This window comes from Trachemys scripta, chromosome 24, assembly GCF_013100865.1.
Source record: "Trachemys scripta elegans isolate TJP31775 chromosome 24, CAS_Tse_1.0, whole genome shotgun sequence".
NCBI classification, from domain to species: domain Eukaryota; kingdom Metazoa; phylum Chordata; order Testudines; family Emydidae; genus Trachemys; species Trachemys scripta.
Window position 1 is genome coordinate 13,120,653 of NC_048321.1, and position 21,484 is coordinate 13,142,136.

Sequence of the window (21,484 nt, forward strand, 5' to 3'; positions counted from 1 at the left end):
AGGCAGGAGCAGGGTAGCCACCCTGCTACAAGCTCTTTATCTGTTTCTCTCTCCCTTTGTGCTTCGGTCTCTATTCGTTCCTTCCTCTGTCTTCCTAGCATTGGGTGTTGCCCTCAAGATGCTGATCGCCATTGTGTTCATCGCCAGCCTCCCATTCTCCTCGGCCTGGTGTTCAACGGTGACATCATATTCCGTGCCGGCGTCCTCATGAAAAAGACAACCAACGCCATCTGGTTCCTCGACCTGGCCATGACCGATGTGATCTTCCCCTGCATCCTGTCCTTCCAGATGGGCTGTGCATGGCCAAGCACCCATGACCTCTTCAGCAGGTGGCTATGTGAGCTGAGCAGCAATGTCACCTCCCTCCACATGTCCTCCAGCACCTTCCTCCTGATGGTCATCAACACCAACCGCTGCCTCTCCCTGGCCTGCCCCAGGTGGGCCAGGAATCACCGTATGTCCCTCCTGGCTTCCTATTCTGGGCATCTGCCCTTGGGGTACAGCTTGAGACACCCAGATCTCTGGAAAGCCTGATGCACTACTCCGATGTGGTGAACCCAGGTTCATTTAGTTACTTCTATTATGAAAGCCAGCTCTTGGTGGGGGGGAAATGTGAAGTCAAGCGCTGTTATTTATCAATTCCTGGTTGGGTTCCCGGTCCCATTACCTTTCATCATCACTGGCTATGTCTTTCTAGCTGCCAAGTTGAGGGGATAAAGCCGGCGTGCTTATGCCACCAAGCATCACCTTGCCTTGGTCTTGATTTTTTTCTTAGCTGGACCCTGTGCCATGTCTTCTACTTCCTTCAGCTCTTTGTTCAAGCATCACCTCTAGAGAAACGAGGGTCCTTAGCCAGTGACAGTGTCTTCGCTTATGGCCTGGTCTCTTTGAAGACCAGTCGGAATCCACTGTTTTGCCTCTGCTTCGGCCGGGAATTCAGAGCACAACGGAGATGCCCCCAACCAGATTGGAATTGGAACCAGTGCAATAGGGGAGTGAATGGATTCCCGGGGGAAAACAGAGAATTCATTTAGTTGCTTGATGCTTTTGGTATGAATGGATTTGGTGCAGGAAAACAGCCTTTTTGCAGAAATAAAAACGAATTCCTTTTCCCCCTACATTAACCACTTGATTTTTTCATGACTCTCATGGTATTTGACTTAAAGCCCCAGCTCCTAGAAATATTATAAGAGAGTTTTAGCAGCCTTCATTAAGAAAATAAGGACATTACTAGTCCTTTTGGTGAAAAGATCAAAAATGTGACCCAGAACGGAGCAGGACCAGAAGATACATAAAAAGAGTTCAGATGTATTACTATTTTTCTTAACTGCAAGATATTTAAGCAAATCCCATGCCTTTTGGAGTCTGTCCCATGGCCTTTGAACATTTGGTGTTGGCCGTACTGCCCTTCTCAAATACTTGGAGGGAAACTGTAAACCAGAACATCTGATTTACCAGGGGATCTTTGTCTTTAGTTTTTCGGTCTCTCTTTGGTCCTTTGTCTCCCCTAGAGCAGTTTGGAAAGTAGAATTTTAATTTTTATTCCACTGGGGGGCGGTCAGCTTCACAAAGTAGTGAAGGGTACAAAGAAAGCCAACTAGATCCCACTCCCCTCCCAGAGCTGGGGATAGACACTGGGAGTCCTGGCTTCCAGCCATTCCTGCTCTAACCCACTAGACCCCACTCCCCCACAGAGCTGGGGATAGAACCCAGGAGTCACTAGGGAGGGTTTGGGGCATTGATCGGCATTTTGGAACGAATGAGATTTCCATCGGGGAATGGCCTTTTAACGGAAATGGAATGGTTTGGATCACTAATTAGCCTGTTTTTCTAAATGCCCCATGTGGTGTGAGGCCAACACTGACAATTTCATCGAGTCACGAAATTTGGAATGTTTCCCTTAAAGCCCCAGCACCTGCCGATTAGGCAAAAACAACAAGTAAGTCTCTAGCACTCAAGCTATGGAGAAAAGAATCAAAACCCGGACCCCACCATGCCCCTCAATGCTCAGAAATGTGAGGGCAAGTTAAAAATATCTGCCATACGTATAGACTTTAAAGTAACCTCAGGAATTTTAACCTGGTCTCATGATGTTTTTCCACTTGACTTATGGTTTTTGAATATTCAAAATGGCCCACGGTTTTTAAAAAAAAATTGATGGAAACTGTACAGAAAAATATTCAGCCTGTTTATTTGATGGGGTTTTTTACATTTTGGTTCTGTTTTCTCTTCGCTAGGGCTGTTCATAGAGGAGAAGTTTTGTTTCACATGAAAGTTCAGAATTGATTTCCATAGGAGTGTAGTGGGTAAGAGCAGCGAGGCAGGAACCCAGGACGCCTGTTTTCTATTCCCAGTTTGGGGAGGGGAGTGGGGTCTAGTGGTTATAGCAGGGGGCAGGCTGGGACCCAGGACTCCTGGGTTCTATTGTTAGTGCTGGGAGGGCAGTGGGGTCTAGTGGGTTAAAGCAGCGGAGTCATGATGAAAAGTAAACAAGGAACTGAGAATGATGCCGGATGAGAAGCTGTGTGACTCCTTTGTTAGTAACAAATGACCTGGGAAAAGGACAGTCCCAAGGCTGCTCAAATTCCGAGTCCCCAACCCCATCTCCTCCTTCCTCTTCTCATGACTCCTCCAAGCTTCCCAGCCTCCCGACTCCCCTCCCCAGGCAGGGTCCCTCTTGTGAGGAGTCCCCCAATACCCCAGCCTGCCCTCGACGGATCCGGTGGATCCCCCCAGTGGCTGACGGGTCCGTGGCTCTGTAGAGGGTACAGTCAGGGTGGCACCTGGGCTGAGTCAGGGAAGATTTGGAACGGACCAATGGGTTATGGGGGAGTAGCTACAGAGGGAACCTCGTGTCCCATTATCCCCACTACTGCCCTCTACCAGTGTGGAGACGCTGCCCCACATCCAGCTGCCCCAGCCCTGGAAGGGAGATTTCCCACACAACCAACCCATCGCCCCATTCATAAGGCTGCACCCTACTTTGGCCTGTGGGGGTGTGGCCTGGGTTGGCTCCTCCCTCTCCTGCCCCCCCTCCCCACACTNGGGGCAAAGACCTGGAGGCCTTGAGTTAAACGAAGGGCTGAGAAGTGCACGGAAAGTTTTGTAAAATCTGTAACAACTGATTCCAGTAAACTCTGGTAACCCGGCAGCTGGCAGGCTCTCTGCCCCCCTCCAGTGGCTGCCAGCCCGCTACTGCAGCTATTTCTTCAGCACACCCTGCTCAAACACCTGCTTTTCGAGACCCAGGCCTCAGGATCCGTCCCACCCGATGTCCCAACCCAGGGACGGTTGTTAAACAGGGGAAGAGGAAAGACAGACTCCACGCCACCCTGTCCCAGCACCACTTCCTCTTCTGCATGGGAAGGGAGCTCCGGTTACTTTAGTTATTAGATTTTACCCTCCAGAACCAAGAATACAGCCCAGCAGTCCTGGTTCCCAGCCCCCCACAGGTGGGGAGAGAACCCAGGAGTCCTGGCTCCCAGCCCCCCTCTAATCCACTAGACCCCACTCCCCTTCCAGAGCCAGGGTAGAACCCAGAAGTCCTGGTTCCCAACCCCCTCTACTCTAACCCCTAGACCCAACTCCCCTCCCCAGAGCCACGTAGGGAACCCAGGAGTCCTGGCCACCCTCTAATACCTCTGAGGGCTCACGGTGTGTGTGATGTCTCCTTTCCCGTCTGTGCGGCTCTCTAAGGGCGGCTGCCCCTGGCTGATCGTCTCCTCTGAAGCCAGCCCCGTCTGCTCCTCTCGGGTAGAGGATCTCACACCCTCCCGAAGCCCGGGATGGCTTTGTATTGTGCTGTCAGCAAGGCGTGATCCGCAGCACTTGACCAACACAGGAAGAACACTGAGTCTCTGACCCAACAGCGGAAAAGTGAGGTAACCCCTGAAATCTGCCGAGGCATGGAACAGGACTCCTGGGTTCTATCCCTGGCTCTGGCTGAGGGGTGGGGTCTAGTGGGTGATAGCAGGGGGGTTGGGAGCCAGGACTCCTGGGTTCTATTCCTGGCTCTGGCTGAGGGGTGGGGTCTAGTGGGTGATAGCAGGGGGCTTGGGAGCCAGGACTCCTGGGTTTCTGTCCCCCAGCTGTGGGTTTGTGGTAAGAGTAGGGGATTGTTGTATTAATTTATACTAAAGGACCCCAAAAGTCAAAGTTGGGACCACGAATCTGAAACCGTCCAACATTAAACAAGGTTCAGGGTTTGCTCCACAGAGTCTGTGGCCTGTCTATGACCCCAGCAAACACCCTTTTATTAAAGAAACGGGGGGAGTGGGGAGGGAGGGAGAGTGAATGCCTTTGCAATCTAAATTATTAAGTCAGGCTTTCACTTGAACCATAACCCTTGTGCCCTTGGGTGCAGAGAGATTTTGAGAAGGGAAAACCCACCTGGTCCAACAGCCTTTTAGCTGGTGCCAGAGATGATCCCTGTTCTTTGGGGGATGGAGAAGTCAGCAGGGCTGGGCTGGAGCCGGCGTCCTTGCCGCTGTTGTTAAAGTATGCTGCTGTTTCCTAGAAGACAAAATGGGACAAACCCACAGAAAAAGGTGAGAAACATTCAGCAAGGTGAGAAAAGGCCACTTCTGTCTCCCGGTGTGACTCTCGCTTGCAACGTCGCTGCTGGAAAAGCACCATCCCGAGACCTGGCAAACTCATACCAGCGTCAGGCTGTTCCGGGCGTTGCTTTTAGCCACCCCTCTGGGCGCAGAGGGGCAGCAGGGCTGCAAAATACACAGGCCTGGCTGGGCAAACCAGGCTCTTTTTAGCCAGGTGGCAAAAGGAGAGGGATGGGAGAGAGACGGGGAGAGGAAAAGGACCCACAGAGTGGGGTGTCTGACTTCACTGGTGGTGGTTACAGCGTCCATCAGTTACGCCCAGTATCCGACACCCCAACTGTGGTTCGCTGATCTCCGCTCCCTCACGTCTCGCGTTTCCCCGATCTCAGCACCCGCCGGGCTTTGGGGTCCGTCTCTTCGGTTCCCTTTGGCACCTTTTCCCATCGACGTCGATTGTTCGAGGGGGTTGTGACAGAGACGGAATTTTCACTCGCTTCTCACAGCTGAGCTCGCAATTATGATTAGTTTGCAGGCCCGGTTATTACAACAGGGCGGGGAGCCAGGACTCCCGGTTTCTATCCCCAGCTCTGGGACAGGAGTGGGGTCTAGTGGTTAGAGCGGGCAGGGTACTAAGGGCTTGGGGCCTTGCTGAGGTGGGGGGAAGGATAACCCAGATCAGGAGCCTTTACAAAGCCTGAGCAGATCACCTGGAACTTCCGCTACTTCCGTGTGTTGCAACGGAAACTTTTCCCTGTCCAGCTGGGGCCCCGAAGTCCCCACAAGTTCCTGTGCCGCCCTCTCCTCCTCCCCCTCTTCTATGTTCTCAGCAACATGAGCTCTCTTACGGGTCGTGTAGCTCGAACGCCTCCATGGAGCCGGAATCCCTACTGGTGTCCATGGCGTAGATCCATTGACTGAGAAAGTGCACATTGCTTTGCTGCAGCTGGGGATCTAGCCCTATTGATCCCAGCTGGGGTCCGTCCGATTGACCCCAGCTGGGATCTGGCCCCATTGACACCAATGGAGCTACGTCCCATTGACCCCAGCTGGGATCTTCCCCATTGACGCCAATGGAGCTACGCCCCATTGACCCCAGCTAGGATCTTCCCCATTGACGCCAATGGAGCTACGGCCAATTGACCCCAGATGGGATCTTCCCCATTGACACCAATGGAGCTACGCCCCATTGACCCCAGCTGGGATCTGGCCCCATTGACGCCAATGGAGCTACGGCCAATTGACGCCAGTTGGGAGGCTGGCAGATTTGCTTTGTCTTTCTCCCACAATCTACGCTGAAGTTCAAAGTGAGTTTAATACATCAGCTATAATGAGAGACTTGGCTAAAGTAGATAGATAGATAGATAGATAGATAGATAGATAGATAGATAGATAGATAGATAGATAGATAGAGGGGGTGTCTGGGAATAGATAGATAGATAGATAGATAGATAGATAGATAGATAGATAGATAGATAGTATGGGGATGGAGAGAGGGGGTGGATGGGGATGGATGCGGGGCGGTGGGTATAATTAGCCCATGGAGGATAGGCCTCCCCTAGCCAAGCCCTGGCCCCCCAATGCCACGTAGATCGGTAACAGGCAGTTATTCTTCCTCCTTCCTGCCCTGTCCCACAACTGTAACTGAAGCAGGTTGGGAGGACTTTGCTCAATTCCTGCCCACAGAATCGCAACTTCCCCAGTAGGGAAATGATGAAATGTTTGGTACTGGTGGAGATGAAATCATGTGGATAGTGCATGGCTCCCTGGCCCTGTTCGCAGCACTGGGAGGGGAGTGGGGTGTAGAGGGAGAGCTATGGCCGATTGACACCAGCTTGGGGTCTGACCCCACTGACACCAATGACACGAAGGCCGATTGACCTTAGCTAGGAATCTGGCCAATTTGCTTTTTCTTTCTCCCACAGGCTATTTTCAAATTCAAACTGATTTTCATACATCAGATGTAAGGAGAGATTTGGACAGAAGGGACTTTTACTGCATCTGTTGTGCTGAGCCGAAGCCTAGGTAGATTGATGGTCTGTATGGGGATAGATAGATAGATAGATAGATAGATAGATAGATAGATAGATAGATAGATAGATAGATAGAGGGTGTGTGTGAGGATAGATAGATAGGTAGCCCCTCTCCAGTTCCCATTGATCCAGGCACTCTGTTCTCTCCAACCTGCCGAATCCTGAACCTACAGTAACTGAAGCAGTTTGGGAGGACATTACTCACGTGTTACTAAGGCCTTGTCTAGATTACAGAGTTTTGTTGACAAAAGGTTTTCTTCTTTAATTAAGCCACTGTTGCATGTCCACACGAGCTCCATGTGTCGACAGCGCGCGTCCACACTAGCAGCTCTCGCACGGACACAGAGAGCAGCGCAGGGGGCTTTGGGAAGGGTTTGCAATGCCTCATGGGGCAGGGACAGCGCACAATGCTAGTGTCTCACTCCCATCCTTCCATGGGCATCCTGCTAGCTTGCCAGACGCTTTTCAACTGAAGTGTGGGGGGAGGGTGTGTGACAGGGAGCGTGGGGGCGGTGAAGACACCGAGACTTGTATGTATTGGGGGAGAGCGTGTGTTGGGGGACAGTGAGTGTGTCACGCTTTCTCTTTAAGTTCAGACAGCGGCTGGAAGCAGCTAGGCCTGAGACGGGGGATGGGGACACCCCTGACATTACCCCCCGCCTCCCTTCCCGCTCCGCACAGCACAGCACAGCAGTCCCCTGCCCCCCCGCCTCCCCTGAGCTGTGTTCCTTTTGCCCACCAAACTGTGTCGTGTAGACAAAGCCTGAGTCTCCACGTACAAAGGTGATGCAATAAATAGAGGATGCTTGTGGGACAGATGTGCGGAGAGTAAAGCATTCAGGGGTGCATGGGACTGCAGGTTCCATTCCATTCCCAGCTCCGGGAGGGGCGTGGGGTCTAGTGGATGTTGGTTCCGTGTTCAAGAGACCAGCATTGCTGTACAGAGCATGGTCTCTAGGGGGCACCTCCTCTGACATTGGCGATAACCGGACCTAGCAAACAACAGCAGGAAATAACCATGGAAGATATTTTATGCGGGAGAGTAAAATTCATAGACCCCCAAGGCTGGAAGGGACCATTGTGATCCTCTCGTGTGATCTCCTGGATAGCACAGGCCAGAGAACTGCCCCTAACTAATTCCTAGAAAAACACCCAGTCCTGATGTTAAAATGGTCCGCGATGGAGAATCCACCACAACTCTGGGGAAATCGTTCTAATGGTTACTTCCCTCGCTGTCAAACATTTGCACTTCGTTCCAGGCTTCAACTTCCAGCCACTGGACCATGTCAGACCTTCCTCTGCTGGACGGAAGAGCCCGTTACGTGTTCCCCACGTAGGTACTGACTGGGGTCAAGTCACCCTTTGACCTCCTCTTTGTTAAGCTAAATAGACTGAGCTCCCTGAGTCTCTCGCTTTAAGGCAGGTTTGTCCCCGTGGCTCTTCCCTGCCCCCTCTGCAATTGATCCACACCCTTCAGGAATTGTGGGTCCCAGGACCGGAGACAAGATTCCAGTCACACCCGAGCTAAATCCAGAGGGGAAATGACCTCTCTGCTCCGACTCGAGATTGCCCTGTGGATGCATCCCAGGAGGGCCAGAGCCCTTTTGGCCGCAGTATCCCAGTGGGAGCTCATGTTCAGCTAATTATCAGCACCAGCCCCAATCATAATCAGCGTCCCTGCTGCCCAGGAGAGCGTCCCCCGTCCTGCAGATCCCCCCGACACCCTGTGTTCCTAGATGTACACGTTGACATTGAGCCGTATTAAAATGTTCATTGTTTGCTTGTGCCCAGTTTACCAAGCGACCCAGAGCGCTCTGTCTCCTCGTCATTATTTACCACATCCCCAATTTTTGTGTAGTCTGCAAATTTTATTCATGATCATTTTATGGGGGTTTTTTTCCAGCTCGCTAATAAAGATGTTAAAGAGCATAGGGCCAAGAACCAGTCCCTGCGGGACCCCACTAGAAACACACCCGCTCGATGACGATTCCCCCAGTATAGTTACATTTTCAGATTAATCAGCCAGTTTGTAATCCATTTACTGTGGGTAACGTTCATTTTATATGCTGTTTTTTTTAATCAAAATGTCGTGCAGTACCAAGGCAAATGCCTGATAGGAGTCTCTGTCTACGACGTCGACACTGTTACTTTTATCAACCAACCTCCAAAAAAGACGTCAAGCAGATCTGACAGCAGCTATTTTCCACAAACCCAGGTTGATTGGCATTAATGACATTACCCGCCTTTCATTCTTTATTAATCAAGTCTCGTACCAGCTGCTTCTCAAAATCAATGTCCCACTGACAGGCCAATAATTCCCAGATCTTCCCAGTTATCCTTTTAAAATATTGGTACAACATTCATTTTCTTCCAGTCGTCTGCAACTTCACCAGTGCTCCAAGACTTATTGAAAATCAACACTAAGGAGTTAGGGGCAGGGACTAGCTTTAGTGTAGGGTTAATAGGAAGGGCTAGTTTTAGGGTTAGGAGTGTAAGTTTGAGGGTAGGGTCCATGTTTAGGGTGAGGATGTCTAGTTAATTTTTGCTGCTTGGGTTAGCACTGCGGTAGGGTTAGGGTTAGGGTTAGGGTTAAGGATAGGGCAGGGGTATAATTAGGGTTAGGACAGGGATTAGGGTTAAGGTATCAATGAGGGTTAAGGTTAGGGTTAGAAGTAGTGGTTAAAGTCAGTGATCAGTTTAGGGTTGGGGTTGTTTCGGTGGTGGCGTAGGGGTATGTTGAGGGCTAGATTTAGATTTTGTCATTAGGGTTAGGAGAGGTGGATTATGGGAGATTATGGGGACGAGTTTTACACACACACACACACACACATCACATCACATTAAATAAAAAAACCCTCCTGGATTATGCAAAGTACTAAGTGTCAGAGAATTAACACCAAAACCAATTAAACAGATCATGGCACCATTGTGCCGGGCAGTGCACAGACCCCAGCCGAGATCAGGGCCCCATTGCACTGGGTGCTGCACACCCCCAGAGTGAGAAGAACATCCCTGCCCTCCGGAGAGCTCACAGTCTAAACAGACGAAGGCAGAATTATTTCCCACATTTTACAAATGGGGAAACTGAGGCACAGAGTGATCAAGTCACTTTCCCACAGTCACCACCAACTTCTTCCATAGAGGCTACGAGACGGGGAATGACTCACCACCAGATTACAACCACACTCAACAGCCAGTGACGGGTGCCAGCAATGGGGAGAGTGGGGAGGGGGGCAGTTTGGAGCCAGGAGCCCTGAGTTCTCTCCCCAGCTCAGGGAGGGGAGGGGAGTCTAGTGGATTAGAGCAGGTGGGGCAGGGAGCCAGGACTCCCAGGGTCTAGCCACAGCTTGACTCCATACCCTGAGCCAGCCAGTTCCCCCACCCTGGGGCCAGCTGGGGAGGGTATAGGGTAACCTAGCAGCTCTGTGTTCTTGGGGAACCAGGGCGCAGTACCCAGCCTGTCTGACTCATGAAAGACCTTCCCCCTCCCCAGCCTCTGCTTGAACCAAATCTGCATCAGAAGAAAGACTGACAAAAAGCAATGGAAAAGCGTGGGAGACACAAGCGTGCGCACAGGGTGTGCCGGGTGTGCCCCGGCACACCCTAATGCCCTGAGCTCCAGCTGGGAAGGCTGCTCCTCCCCCGTCCCCTCCTCAGCTGTTTGCTTGGCAGGCTCAAATCAACTGCTTCCTGCCTCCCTGCTCCGGCAGGGGCCGAGTGAGTCTCACACACACACAAAAAGCCTTAGGGTTAGGTGTGGGCGGGAGTGCGGGGCTACCAGCAGCCGCACAGCCAGCCCCTGCTTGCCGAGGGCTGCCCCACATCTCTTGGACTGGTGGCCATGGCGTCCACGTGTTTGGCTGCTCCCTGCCAGCCAGGCTCCACTCCGGCCACAGCAGGCGACCCAAGGGAGCCCAGCTAGGCTAGGGCTGGGTGCAGTGGGAGAAGCTCCAGATACCGGCAGGAGCCATGCGGGGGTGGGGGAAGAGAAGCCCCAGACGGGGCTGGAGCCACGTGGGGGGAGGGAGTGTGGGGGGAGGAGAAGCCCCAACCCCGGCAGGAGCTGCACTGGGGGGGAGAAACCCGGACCCGGCAGGAGCTGCACTGGGGGGGGGTGCAGAGGAGCCACACTGGGGCAGGGAGGAGAAGCCCTGGACCCTGGCAGAAGATGTGGGGTTGAAGTCCCCGTCTCGGGAGCCCCAGCCACCCTAGTGGCAAAAGTTGCAGGGCTGAAGCCCTGACCCCACTCTGTGTGGAGCTGGCCTGAGCCCCTCTGTCTCCCATCCCACCTGTGGAGCTTCCTTGGGGAGGCTAGGAGCCTCATCTCATGGTAAGGGGTCCAGGGCCAGGGGGGTTGGATAAGGGGTGGGGGCAGTCAGGGGACAGGGAGCAGGGTGGGTTGGATAGGGGGTGGGATCCCGGGGGGGTGGTTAGGGGCAGGGGGTCTCTGGAGGGGGCAGTCAGGGAGCAGGGGGTTTGGATGGGGCATGGGAGTCCCACAGTCTGTCAGGGGTCAGGGCAGTCAGGGGACAGGGAACAAGGAAGGTCCTGGGGCGGCAATTGGGGGGGTCTTTGGAGGCGGTGGTCAGGGGACAAGGAGCTGGGGGGGTTGGATAGGGGGTGGGATCCCGGGAGGGTGGTTAGGGGCAGGGGGTCTCTGGAGGGGGCAGTCAGGGAGCAGGGGGGGTTGGATGGGGCATGGGAGTCCCACAGTCTGTCAGGGGTCAGGGCAGGGAAGTAGGAGGGAGTGGATGGGGGCAGGATGGTGGTGGGGCTAGGGCAGGGTGGGGCTCCCTGGGTGCACACCCTAATGAAATGGGCTGCACACGCATATGGTGGGAGACACACCTAAACCCCTGGGACAAGGGTGACAGGACTAAGGAAATTCCCCTAACGTCATTAGCAGACAGAATGGAGACCAGAGATTCCAAGGCAAGAACCGCATGGAACCAGGGCCGGCTTTAGGAAGTGCGGGGCCCAATTTGAACATTTTCGGCGGGGCCCCGGCAGGGATGACTTAAAAAAAAAAAAAACACGTAAAAAAAAACCCCTTTCGTTTCTTCCATGTATTATTTACTTTCCATAACTATATAAATAATAACAACATTATATATTTCGTACATTGCTGACTGGAGGCAGGGCAGAGGCAGGGCAGGGGCTGACTGGAGGTAGGGTCTGGCTGGAGGCAGGGCAAGGGGTGCGGGGATGGCTGTGGGCAGGGCAGGGGGTGTGGGGCTAGCTGGAGACGGGCTGGCTGTGGGCAGGGCAGGGGGTGCGGGGCTGGTGCAGGCAGGGGGTGCAACAGGGGCTGTCTGCAGGGGGTGCGGGGCTGGCTGGCCGGAGCGGTGAGAACCCAGCTCGCTCTCTCTTTCTCTAGGTGTAGCCTTCTGACCCTGACTTGTGTGCTCAGTTATAGTTTTGTAAACCTGACTTTTATAATCAAAATTAAATTAGATTTAATATTATAACTGTTTTGTTTATTTGATTCCCCTATGGTTCATCGTCATCATGTTCCTATTACGCCTCTGGTGTTTAGGGCAGTGATGAAGCTCCTCCACTCCTGTCTGATTCTGACAAGTCTTTCAATGGTTCCCCAGCTCTGCCCCAGTTTTTTCAGCTCCGCCTCCACAGCTCTTCGACATGTTGTTTTCGGGCGGCCTCATTTTCGCTTGCCTCCAGGTGTCCATCTTATTGCTACTCTGGTGATGGGATCAGTTTCCATTCGAAGCACGTGACCGATCCATCTCCAACGCCTCTTGGCAATGATGGCGCCCAGATCCTCTTGGCTGAAATGTGTCAATAGATCTTGATTTGAGATTGTTCTGGGCCAAAAGATACGGACATTTTTTCTGAGGCAGGTTGTATGGAATGAAGACAGTTTGGACATATTAGACTTTCTCATTCCCCAGCATTCTGCACTGTAAAGTAATGTTGAAAGTACGCAGCTCTGATAAATCTTGAGTTTGGTTTTGATGTTGTATTTTGATGATTTCCAGACTGTATTTTAAGCTCCTGAAGGTGTTCCTAGCTTTACTGATTCTGTTCCGGATGTCCTGGCTTGTTCCACCGTCCTGGCTGATGGTGCTACCCAAGTATGTGAATGTTTCTACGTTGGTGAGAACATGATCCTCTATCCGTACTGGTGATGGGGAGGCAATATTAAAGGTCATGAGATCTGTCTTATTGAGGTTGATTTTCAGTCCATTTTGCTGGCTGAATGCATGGAGTCGAGTTGTTTTTTCTTGTCCATACTGTTGGGTATGTGGTAGGAAAGCGACATCATCTGCGAAGTCCTGGTCTTCAAGGGATGAGAAGAGTGTCCATGTAATGCCTCTTGGCATGTCTTCTGTTGTACGCCACATTACCCAGTCGATGGCAATGCTGTAGAGGATTGCAGACATGACGCACCCCTGACGTACTCCTCTTTTGACTTCAAAACTGAGCTCGCTGTGATCAACACTGCCTGTAAAGTTGAAATAGAAGCTTTTGATGACGTTGATTATACGGAAAGGAATTCCATAGGCCCGCAGAATGTGCCATAGGCTGATCCTGTGAATGCTATCAAAAGCCTTCTCAAAGTCTATGACATTTATGTAGAGTTGCTGTTGCCATGCTAACCAATGTTCTATGATTTTTCATAGAATGAAGATGTGGTCTGTGCGTCCACACCCTTTCCGAAAACCAGCTTGTTCTTTTCTGAGAACGTTATCAACTGTCTCTGATAAAGGCTGGACTAGGATCTTACACAATACTTTGCTTGGCACAGATAAGAATGTGATAACACACCAGGTATTGCAATCACTGAGTTCCTTTGATATCTTCACTAGAACTATAGATAGATAGATCCCTGCAGCGCCCAAAAATCCTGTGGGGTTTGCTTATCAAGTGGGTTACTACCAGAACAATTGTAACGTGACAGTGGGGATAGGGATGTGCTGAACCTGGGACATATGAGGGTGACAGCTTGGAGGTGCTGCTCGACCCAGCCTACTGAGTCCAGGGACATAAGGGGCATCTTGAGAGTGCTGATTAACCCGGTCCTCTCAGACGTGCTCTGTTAATGGGTGTGTTTGTGTGTGTGTGTGTGATTCTGGGGCTGGAAGAACCCAGCCCTGGGGAACCTAGGTCCTGCAAGACAGCTCCATTGGGAGGGAACTTGCAGCAGGGAGAAGTAGAGCTCCGTATGAAGACACAAGCAATACATTGATAGACGTACAGAATCTCCCTCCTCCCCCCAGAAGAGTAAACCCAATAAATGAGCATGCCCCAAAGTAATGGGCAAAGCTGGTAACAATAGGTCCCATTCCCTGACCCCCCTTTGGCCAGCTGGGAGACGGTGCCCCTAGAGAGGAAAGGCCCCCTGAGCCAGCCCGTCCCCGCTACACCAGGTAACACTCAGCCTCGGCGCTGGCCTTGCTCTTGCTGGCTGGGAGGGAGGACTGGCCGGAGACCTCGCTGAAGGCGCCCTCGAAGGCTGACAGCACCGAGCTCCGGAGCTTCTCCCTGAAATCCTGGCCCACAAAGACGTAGAGGAGAGGGTTGAGGCAGCTGTTGAGATAGGCCAGGCCTGAGGCCAGCGGGATCCCCACTGCCAGGAGCGACTGGAGCTGGGGCGTCACCGCAGTGACTGACACCTCCAGGAAGGAGAAGACGTGGTAGGGGAACCAGCAGAGGAAGAATGCCATCACCACGGCCACCATGATCTTATAGGGCCTGCCAGAGCGGGCCAGCTGGTTCCTCCTCATCTTGGCCGCGATGACCATGTAGCAGGCCAGGATGACGGCAAATGGCACCAGAAAGCCAGCCACGAACCGGGTCAGCACCATGGCCCAGTGCCGGCTCTCCCTCAGCCCAGCCATCTCCTCCCCCTGGAAGCCATCTGACAGGGCGTAGTTGTTGTAGCAGTGGGTGACGTTCTCCTGAAAAGGGGAGCTCCCAGTGTCCCGGAAAACCACATAGGGGCAGCTGAGAGCGAAGGCTGCCAACCACACGGCCACAGCCACCAGGGAGGCCAACCGGGGTGAGCGGTGGTTCTGGGCCCAGACTGGCCAGGCCACAGTGACGCAACGGTCGGCACTGATGGCGGTGAGGAGGAAGACGCTGGCGAACATGTTGAGGAAGGCCACAGTGGTGTTGATCTTGCACAAGGCCCGGCCAAAGGGCCAGTGGAAGCCCAAGGCCACATAGGCCACGCCAAGGGGGAGGAAGAAGGTGAAGATGAAGTCGGCCACGGCCAGGTTGAGGAACCAGATGGCGTTGACCGTCCTCTTCATCCGGAAGCCGGTGATGAAGATGACCAGCCCATTGCCCATCACTCCCAATACGAAGGCGATGGAATAGATCACCATGGAGACCACGTGCATGGTGCCACGCAGCTTAGTGCCGGCCTCCAAGCTAGAGTCATCCTCGTAGTCTCCATCATACTCATAGGGGGAGGAGGCGTTTTCGGCCATGCTGAAGAAGAATCTGCAGGAAAGGAGTCATTGGCCATAAGGGGAAAGGCCCCATGTCCCATTCCCCACCCCTCCTGAGCCAGCCAGTCCCCACCATGGGGCTGGATGGGAGCCAGCGCCCCCTAGAGGGGAAAGGTCGCATGCCCCATTCCCCACTCACACTGTCCCCCTAAGACAGCAAGGCCCCCACCCTGGGCTCGGATTGGGGCCAGCGCCCCCTAGAGGGGAAAAACCCCATGGCTCATTATCTGCCCCCCTGAGCCAGCCAGTCCCTGCCCTGGGGCCAGATCTGAGCCAGCGCCCCTGACAGGGGAAAGGCCTCCAGTCCCATGCCCAGCCCTCCTGAGTCAGCCAGGACTCAAAATATTTAGCTGTGTGGTACCAAGGAAACAGGGTAATTGCATCCAACTGACACTTTCCCAGCTCCAGCCGTGTTGCCACATCGCTGTGGTTACTGGCTGGGCTAGGAAAATCCTGAGGTCGTGCAACTTCATTCTGGAGCCAGGATGCTGGTCACTCAGCCAGGAACACCACAGATGTGTGGGATGGTCCCCAGTCCAACACCTCCCCCCTCACCCCCCAGCTCAGTCAGATTTCCCCAGCTCAGCACAGTAGGGAGAGACCCTCAGATGCCCAGCGCAGAACTGCGATGGCTTCCCCTGAGCTCTCAGCTCTTCTCTGAGCACAATGGGCCAGGGGGCTGGGAGCCAGGACTCCTGGGTTCTCTCCCCAGCTCTGGGAGGGGACTGGGGGCTACTGGCTACAGCAGGAGGGGGCTGGGAGCCAGGACTCCTATCTATTCATCCCCATACATCCCATCTATCCTATGTATCTATCAGCTACTACAGGGATGAAGATAGATAGATAGATAGATAGATAGATAGATAGATAGATAGATAGAGGGGGTGTCTGGGATAGATAGATAGATAGATAGATAGATAGATAGATAGATAGATAGATAGATAGATAGAGGGGGTGTCTGGGATAGATAGATAGATAGATAGATAGATAGATAGATAGATAGAGGGGGTGTCTGGGGATAGATAGATAGATAGATAGATAGATAGATGGGGCGGATGGGGATAGATAGATAGATAGATAGATAGATAGATAGATAGATAGATAGATAGATAGATAGAGGGGGTGAGTGGGGATAGATAGATAGATAGATAGATAGATAGATAGATAGATAGATAGATAGATAGATAGATAGATGAAGGGTGTGGGGATAGATAGATAGATAGATAGATAGATAGATAGATAGATAGATAGATAGATAGATAGAGGGGGTGTATGGAGATAGATAGATAGATAGATAGATAGATAGATAGATAGATAGAGGGAGTGTCTGGGGACAAACAGACAGATGATAGGTTTGCTCATGCTGGCCCAGCAGGTTTGTTACCTTGTTCGTGATTCTCTCCTCTGCTGGCTTCGTGATTCACTCCCTCTCTCCCTGATGCCCCCGAGTGTCTGCAGTGATCTTGGTGCCGCTGGTGGCTATGGGGAGGTGCCAGGGAAATGGGGCGGGAGGTGGGGGGGTCCTGGCACCAGGCTGCCCTCTGCTCTGGGCTTCTCCATGCAGTGGGGGGAGTGTGGGGGCTGTGGGGGCGTTGTGGGGGTCTGTGTGTTGAGAGCTGTTGAGGGGATTGGAGGGCTGTGTTTGGGGGGCTTGAGGAATTATAGAGGTTGCATTTGGGGGGTTCTGGGGGGCTGTGGGGTGGGGGCCTGTGTTGGGGTGCTGAGGGGCATTATTGGAGGCCTGCGTGTTGGTGCTGGGGGCTATTGGGGGATTCGGGGGCTGTGTTTGGAGGGAATTAAGTGGGTTTTGTTTGTGGGGGTTCTGGTGAGCTGTGGGGGTGTGGGCCTGTATTGGGGTGCTGTGGGGTGGACAGTGGGGCATTGTTGGGGGGTTGTGTGTTGGGGGCTGTTGGGGGGCTGTGTTTCTGGGGAATTGGGGGGTTGGGGTAATTATGGGGGCTGTGTTTGTGGGGGGTTCTGGGGAGCTGTGTAGGGTGTGGGCCTGTGTTGGGGTGCTGTGGGGAGGACTGGGGGGTGTTTTGGGGGGGCTGTGTGTTGGGGGCTGTTGGAGGGTTCAGGGGCTGTGTTTGTGGGAGGTTTGGGGGAGCTGTGGGGAGTATGGGCCTGTGTTGGGGTGATTTGGGGAGACTGTGGGGCGTTGAGGGGGATTGGGAGTTGGGGGGATTATGGGGGGGTATTTGTGGGGGGTTCTGGGGAGCTGTGGGGATGTGGACCTGTATTTGGGTGCTGTTGGGAGGACTGTGGGGCGTTGTTGAGGGGCTGTGTTTGGGGGGATTGAGGTCTGTGGGGGTTGGGGGCATTATGGGAGCTGTGGTTGTGGGGGGTTCTGGGGAGCTGTAGGGTGGGGGCCTGTATTGAGGTGCTGTGGGGAGGACTGTGGGGTGTTGTTGGGGGCCTGTGTTGGGCAGTTGTTGGTTGGGGGAACTGGGGGGGGGATGGGGGCCTCTGTTTGGGGGGGGCTGCTGAGCCAGCCCCGCCTCCATGAGGGGAGTGGGGTCCGTGTGTCCGTCAGCCAGTCAGTCGTCCATCCCCCCACCTCCAGTGCTGGTTCCCACAGACAATTAGATCCAGGCTCTCCCCCCCTCCACCCCACCCCGCTGCAGAGTCTCATATTTCCCTGTTAAGTGACTCAGGCCTTCCCAAACCAGGGCCATGGCAATTCCCCCTCCCCTGCTCTGCCGGTGCCCCTCACTCCCGACCCGCAGCCCCCACTAGCCCAGCCCTGGAGTGGGCTGTGGCCGGGGTGGGAGGTGGGGAGGGGGGTTAGGACTACTGGCTTTACGCCAGCCTATGGAGCAACCCAACAAACTCAGCACACGGTGGTGGGCGCCCTCAGACCACATCCTCGCACCGACAGGTCACAGGGGCCGGGCCCATCCGCGGCTCTGAATCTACCCGTGGAAACACAAACAGTCGTTCGCAAAACCCCAACCCCAGGAAAACAAACCCCGTTAAAAACCTCTTGACTTAGCAAAATTCCCGGCTGCCTGGTGGGCAGAGAGAGAACCACCAAAAGCCACCGGCCGGGCCCGCGCCGGAACCGGGTCGGCCTGACACTGGCCGAGGAATTTCAAACGGAGCAAGGGAGGTGGGATGCCCTGGGGCGGCGCCGCTGGGCTCCTGCGTCCAGTTCTGGGGCCCACGGTTCACCAGGGACGTTGGCCGGTTGGGGAGGGCTCAGAGAAGGGCCGGGAGGACAATGAAGGGGTTAGGAGACCGGCCTTAGAGCCAGAGGCAGGTGAGAGGCGCAGTGGTTCTCTTTTCCTCTGCGGGCTCCCAAAACCTTTCACATGCAGGCACAGACCCCTTGGGAAATGTTAGCCAGCGTCTCTGGGCCCCCCGGGGCCCCGCTGGCCACGTGTTGGCGAAGGGGTGAGTTGATCCTGTCTGTCCGTACTGACACGGGGAGCAAATAATCAGGCAGGAAATAAGGCGAGACTTGTGACCCGAGGGGGGAGATGAACCGGGGGGCAGTGGGGGCAGTTGCCCGAGGGGTTGGGTGGAGTCTTGGCCCCCAGCAATTTTTAAATCAGGCTGGTTTGGTTGATGGGGACAGAAGAAAAGTTGGGGGGGGGGGAGGTGTAAGATCACAAATGTTTGGGGGATTTCGATTTGTCGGCCGGATTTGAGAAGGGAAAAATTGTTGGAAGTGGCAAAAATATTTAGCAAAAAGGGGAAACTCTGTGTGTGTGTGTGTGTGTGTGTGTGTGTGTCCCTGCTGCCCCCTGCTGCAGGGGACAGGCCTTGCTTTATGTGTGTGTGTGTGTTGCTATACAGCATGTTTGTGTGTTCATGTCTGTCTCTGTGTGTTACTATGTACAGTGTGTATCTATCACTGTATATATATAGTGTGTGTATTCTGTGTGTGTTGCTGTACACTGTGTGTGTGTGTGTGTGTGTGTGTCCCTGCACCCCCTGCTGGCGGGCACAGGCCCTGCTGTGTGTGTGTGTGTGTCTGTGTATGTGTGTGTCGGTGTGTTAGTGTCCTTGCTGCCCCCTGCTGGAGGAGACAGGCCCTGCTGTGTGTGTGTGTGTGTGTGTGTTGCTATATCGCACGTCTGTGTCTGTGGGTTGCTATGCACAGTGTGTATCTATAACTATATATATGATGTGTATTCTGTGTGTGTTGCTATACCGTGTGTGTGTTCTCTTTGGGTGTGTCAGTGTGTCTCTGTGAAGCCCCATCGCTCCCCTACCCCCCAGCTCATCAGAACCCCCCTAGGGGCCTCCAGTCGCTAGCCAGGCTACAGGCTGCAGCCGGGTGTCACCCAGCAGACCCCGAGCTACAGCTGCCGTCCCAGCCCTGGGGGAGCGGCTGTGGTTAGCACCGGGGCTGGGTGACACATGGCCCAGCGCAGCCAGCGCGGCTGCGGCAGGAAGGGGCCGTGGGAGGATGTGGCTGACTCTGTCCCCAGTTGCGGTTGGGATCAAGGGAGTGTGGGGAGTCCCCAGGGGTTGCTTGGGAAGGATTCAACTCCAGATCCACGATCCAGTCAGCACAGAGACACACCACAGAGTCTGCACCCCTTCCTGCCGCTCCGACCCCCAGCTCCCCCCCAAAACTGTAAGCATTAGACCCCACTCCCCTGCCAGAGCCGGGGACAGAACCCAGGAGTCCTGGATCCCAGCCCCCCTGCTCTAACCACTAGACCCCACTCCCCTCCCAGGGCTAGGGAGAGAACCCAGGAGTCCTGGCTCCCAGCCCCCCTGCTCTAACCCTGTCAAGGCTGAATCCCCACTCTGGCACTTTGGGTGCAGAAGTGGGGGCCCTCAAGGATACTAAAAATCAATACTGGCCACTCCAGGCTTGTATTAAACTCCCAGGGTTACAGCTTTTCTCTGACCTCAGCTTGGTAAATGCTGTCACCCCCCAAATGCAAAAATCCCCTTGGACCCAGGAAGGAGCACTTGGGATTTCCTCCCTGTGGGGTACCCTCAAGCCCTTTCACCCCCACTCTGGGGAAGAGCTGAGACAGAAAACAAAAGAAATCAGCTGTTGCTACCAGAGACTCAATCCACATGTGCACAAACCTCTTAGGACGCCAAAAATCCAATCTTGTTCTTAAAAAAGGTAAATTTTATTAAAAAGAAAAGGAAAGAAAAAACATCTGGAATTCAGGCTTTTGCTAGATTTAAAAACAGCAATTCCAAAAATCAAGCACCTAAAATAGCTTTTTTGGGGGTTCAGCTTAAAGATTACAAGCAAACAAAAGCATCCGGGGTTAGCGCAGAGGAGTCCACAAGGCAAAATAAGAAATAAACCTGATCGCGTCTACCTGGACATTCCCTGTCCCAATGATTCCTTCCAGGTATGGAAAATAATTTTTCATACCTGATTCAAACCTTACACAGCATTCCTGCTATTCGCATGGCTGCTCCTGTCCCTGCAGCCATAGGCGCTGACTCCGTGGGTGCTCTGGGGCTGGAGCACCCACGGGGAAAAATTGATGGGTGCTCTGCACCCACCAGTAGCTTCCCGCCCCACCCCGCTGCCCCAGCTCACCTCCACTCTGCCTCCGCCACCTCCCCTGAGCGCGCCGCATGCCCGCTTTTCCCCCTAGCTCCCAGCGTTTGTGCCACGAAACAGCTGTTTCGCGCAGCTAGGAGGGAGCGGGGAGGAGGGGGAACGCAGCGAGCTCGGGGAAGAGGCGGGGCCAGGATGGGGATTTGGGGAAGGGGTCCAATAGGGGCAAGGAGGGGGCGGAGATGGGGCGGGGACTTTGGGGAAGGGATTGGAATGGGGCAGGGCAGGGGCGGGGAAAGGGTGGAGTCGGGGCAGGGGCGGGGGGGCAGTCCGGAGAGAACAACGGACAAAGGGGAAGTTTCTTTCCCAATTTTAAAAAGTTCGACCTTCCCATTGGCTCTTTTGGTCAGGTGCCCACTTCCTGTTCTTTATCTGGGGGACTTTTTAACCCTTTACAGGTAAAGCAAGTAAAGAACAGCTACCAAGGGGGATTTTACAGCTAATTGGCTGAGTGAGTGTCCATCAAAGGGAGCTACCCCCCCCCTTCATTTATTACCCCCCTCTGCCCCCCAAATCACAGCCGGTGCTGGCCAGCCTGGTTCAGGTCGGGTCCACACCAGCTAGAATTTCTTCCTGGAGGTTTAGGAAACAGAGTTAATAAGATACATGCACCTCTAATTTCACTACTAATTACATGACGAACTAAATCGTCCTTTTTACATTTCAAGGACTACAATGACTTAGAATGCAGGGACATTTTCACCCGGCTGATTCTGGGAAACCTTCCTGGGAGAGTGCATCAGCCACTTCGTTAGAGGCTCCTGAAATGTGCGGTATCTCAAAATCAAAGACTTGAAGAGCTAAACTCCACCGAAGACGGTTTTTGTTAGTCTCTTTGACTGTGTGAAGCCACTTCAGTGCAGCATGGTCAGTCTCCAG

The 21,484-nt window shown here is 53.7% G+C and overlaps 1 protein-coding gene across 1 annotated transcript; it reads right to left on the bottom strand.

The window, feature by feature from the left end:
- Positions 1-13,965: 13,965 nt before the first annotated feature.
- On the bottom strand, positions 13,966-15,039 carry LOC117869886 (chemokine-like receptor 1). The gene has a single exon (XM_034756989.1). It carries the CDS (start codon positions 15,037-15,039, stop codon positions 13,966-13,968), a length of 1,074 nt encoding a protein of 357 aa, XP_034612880.1.
- Positions 15,040-21,484: the final 6,445 nt, after the last annotated feature.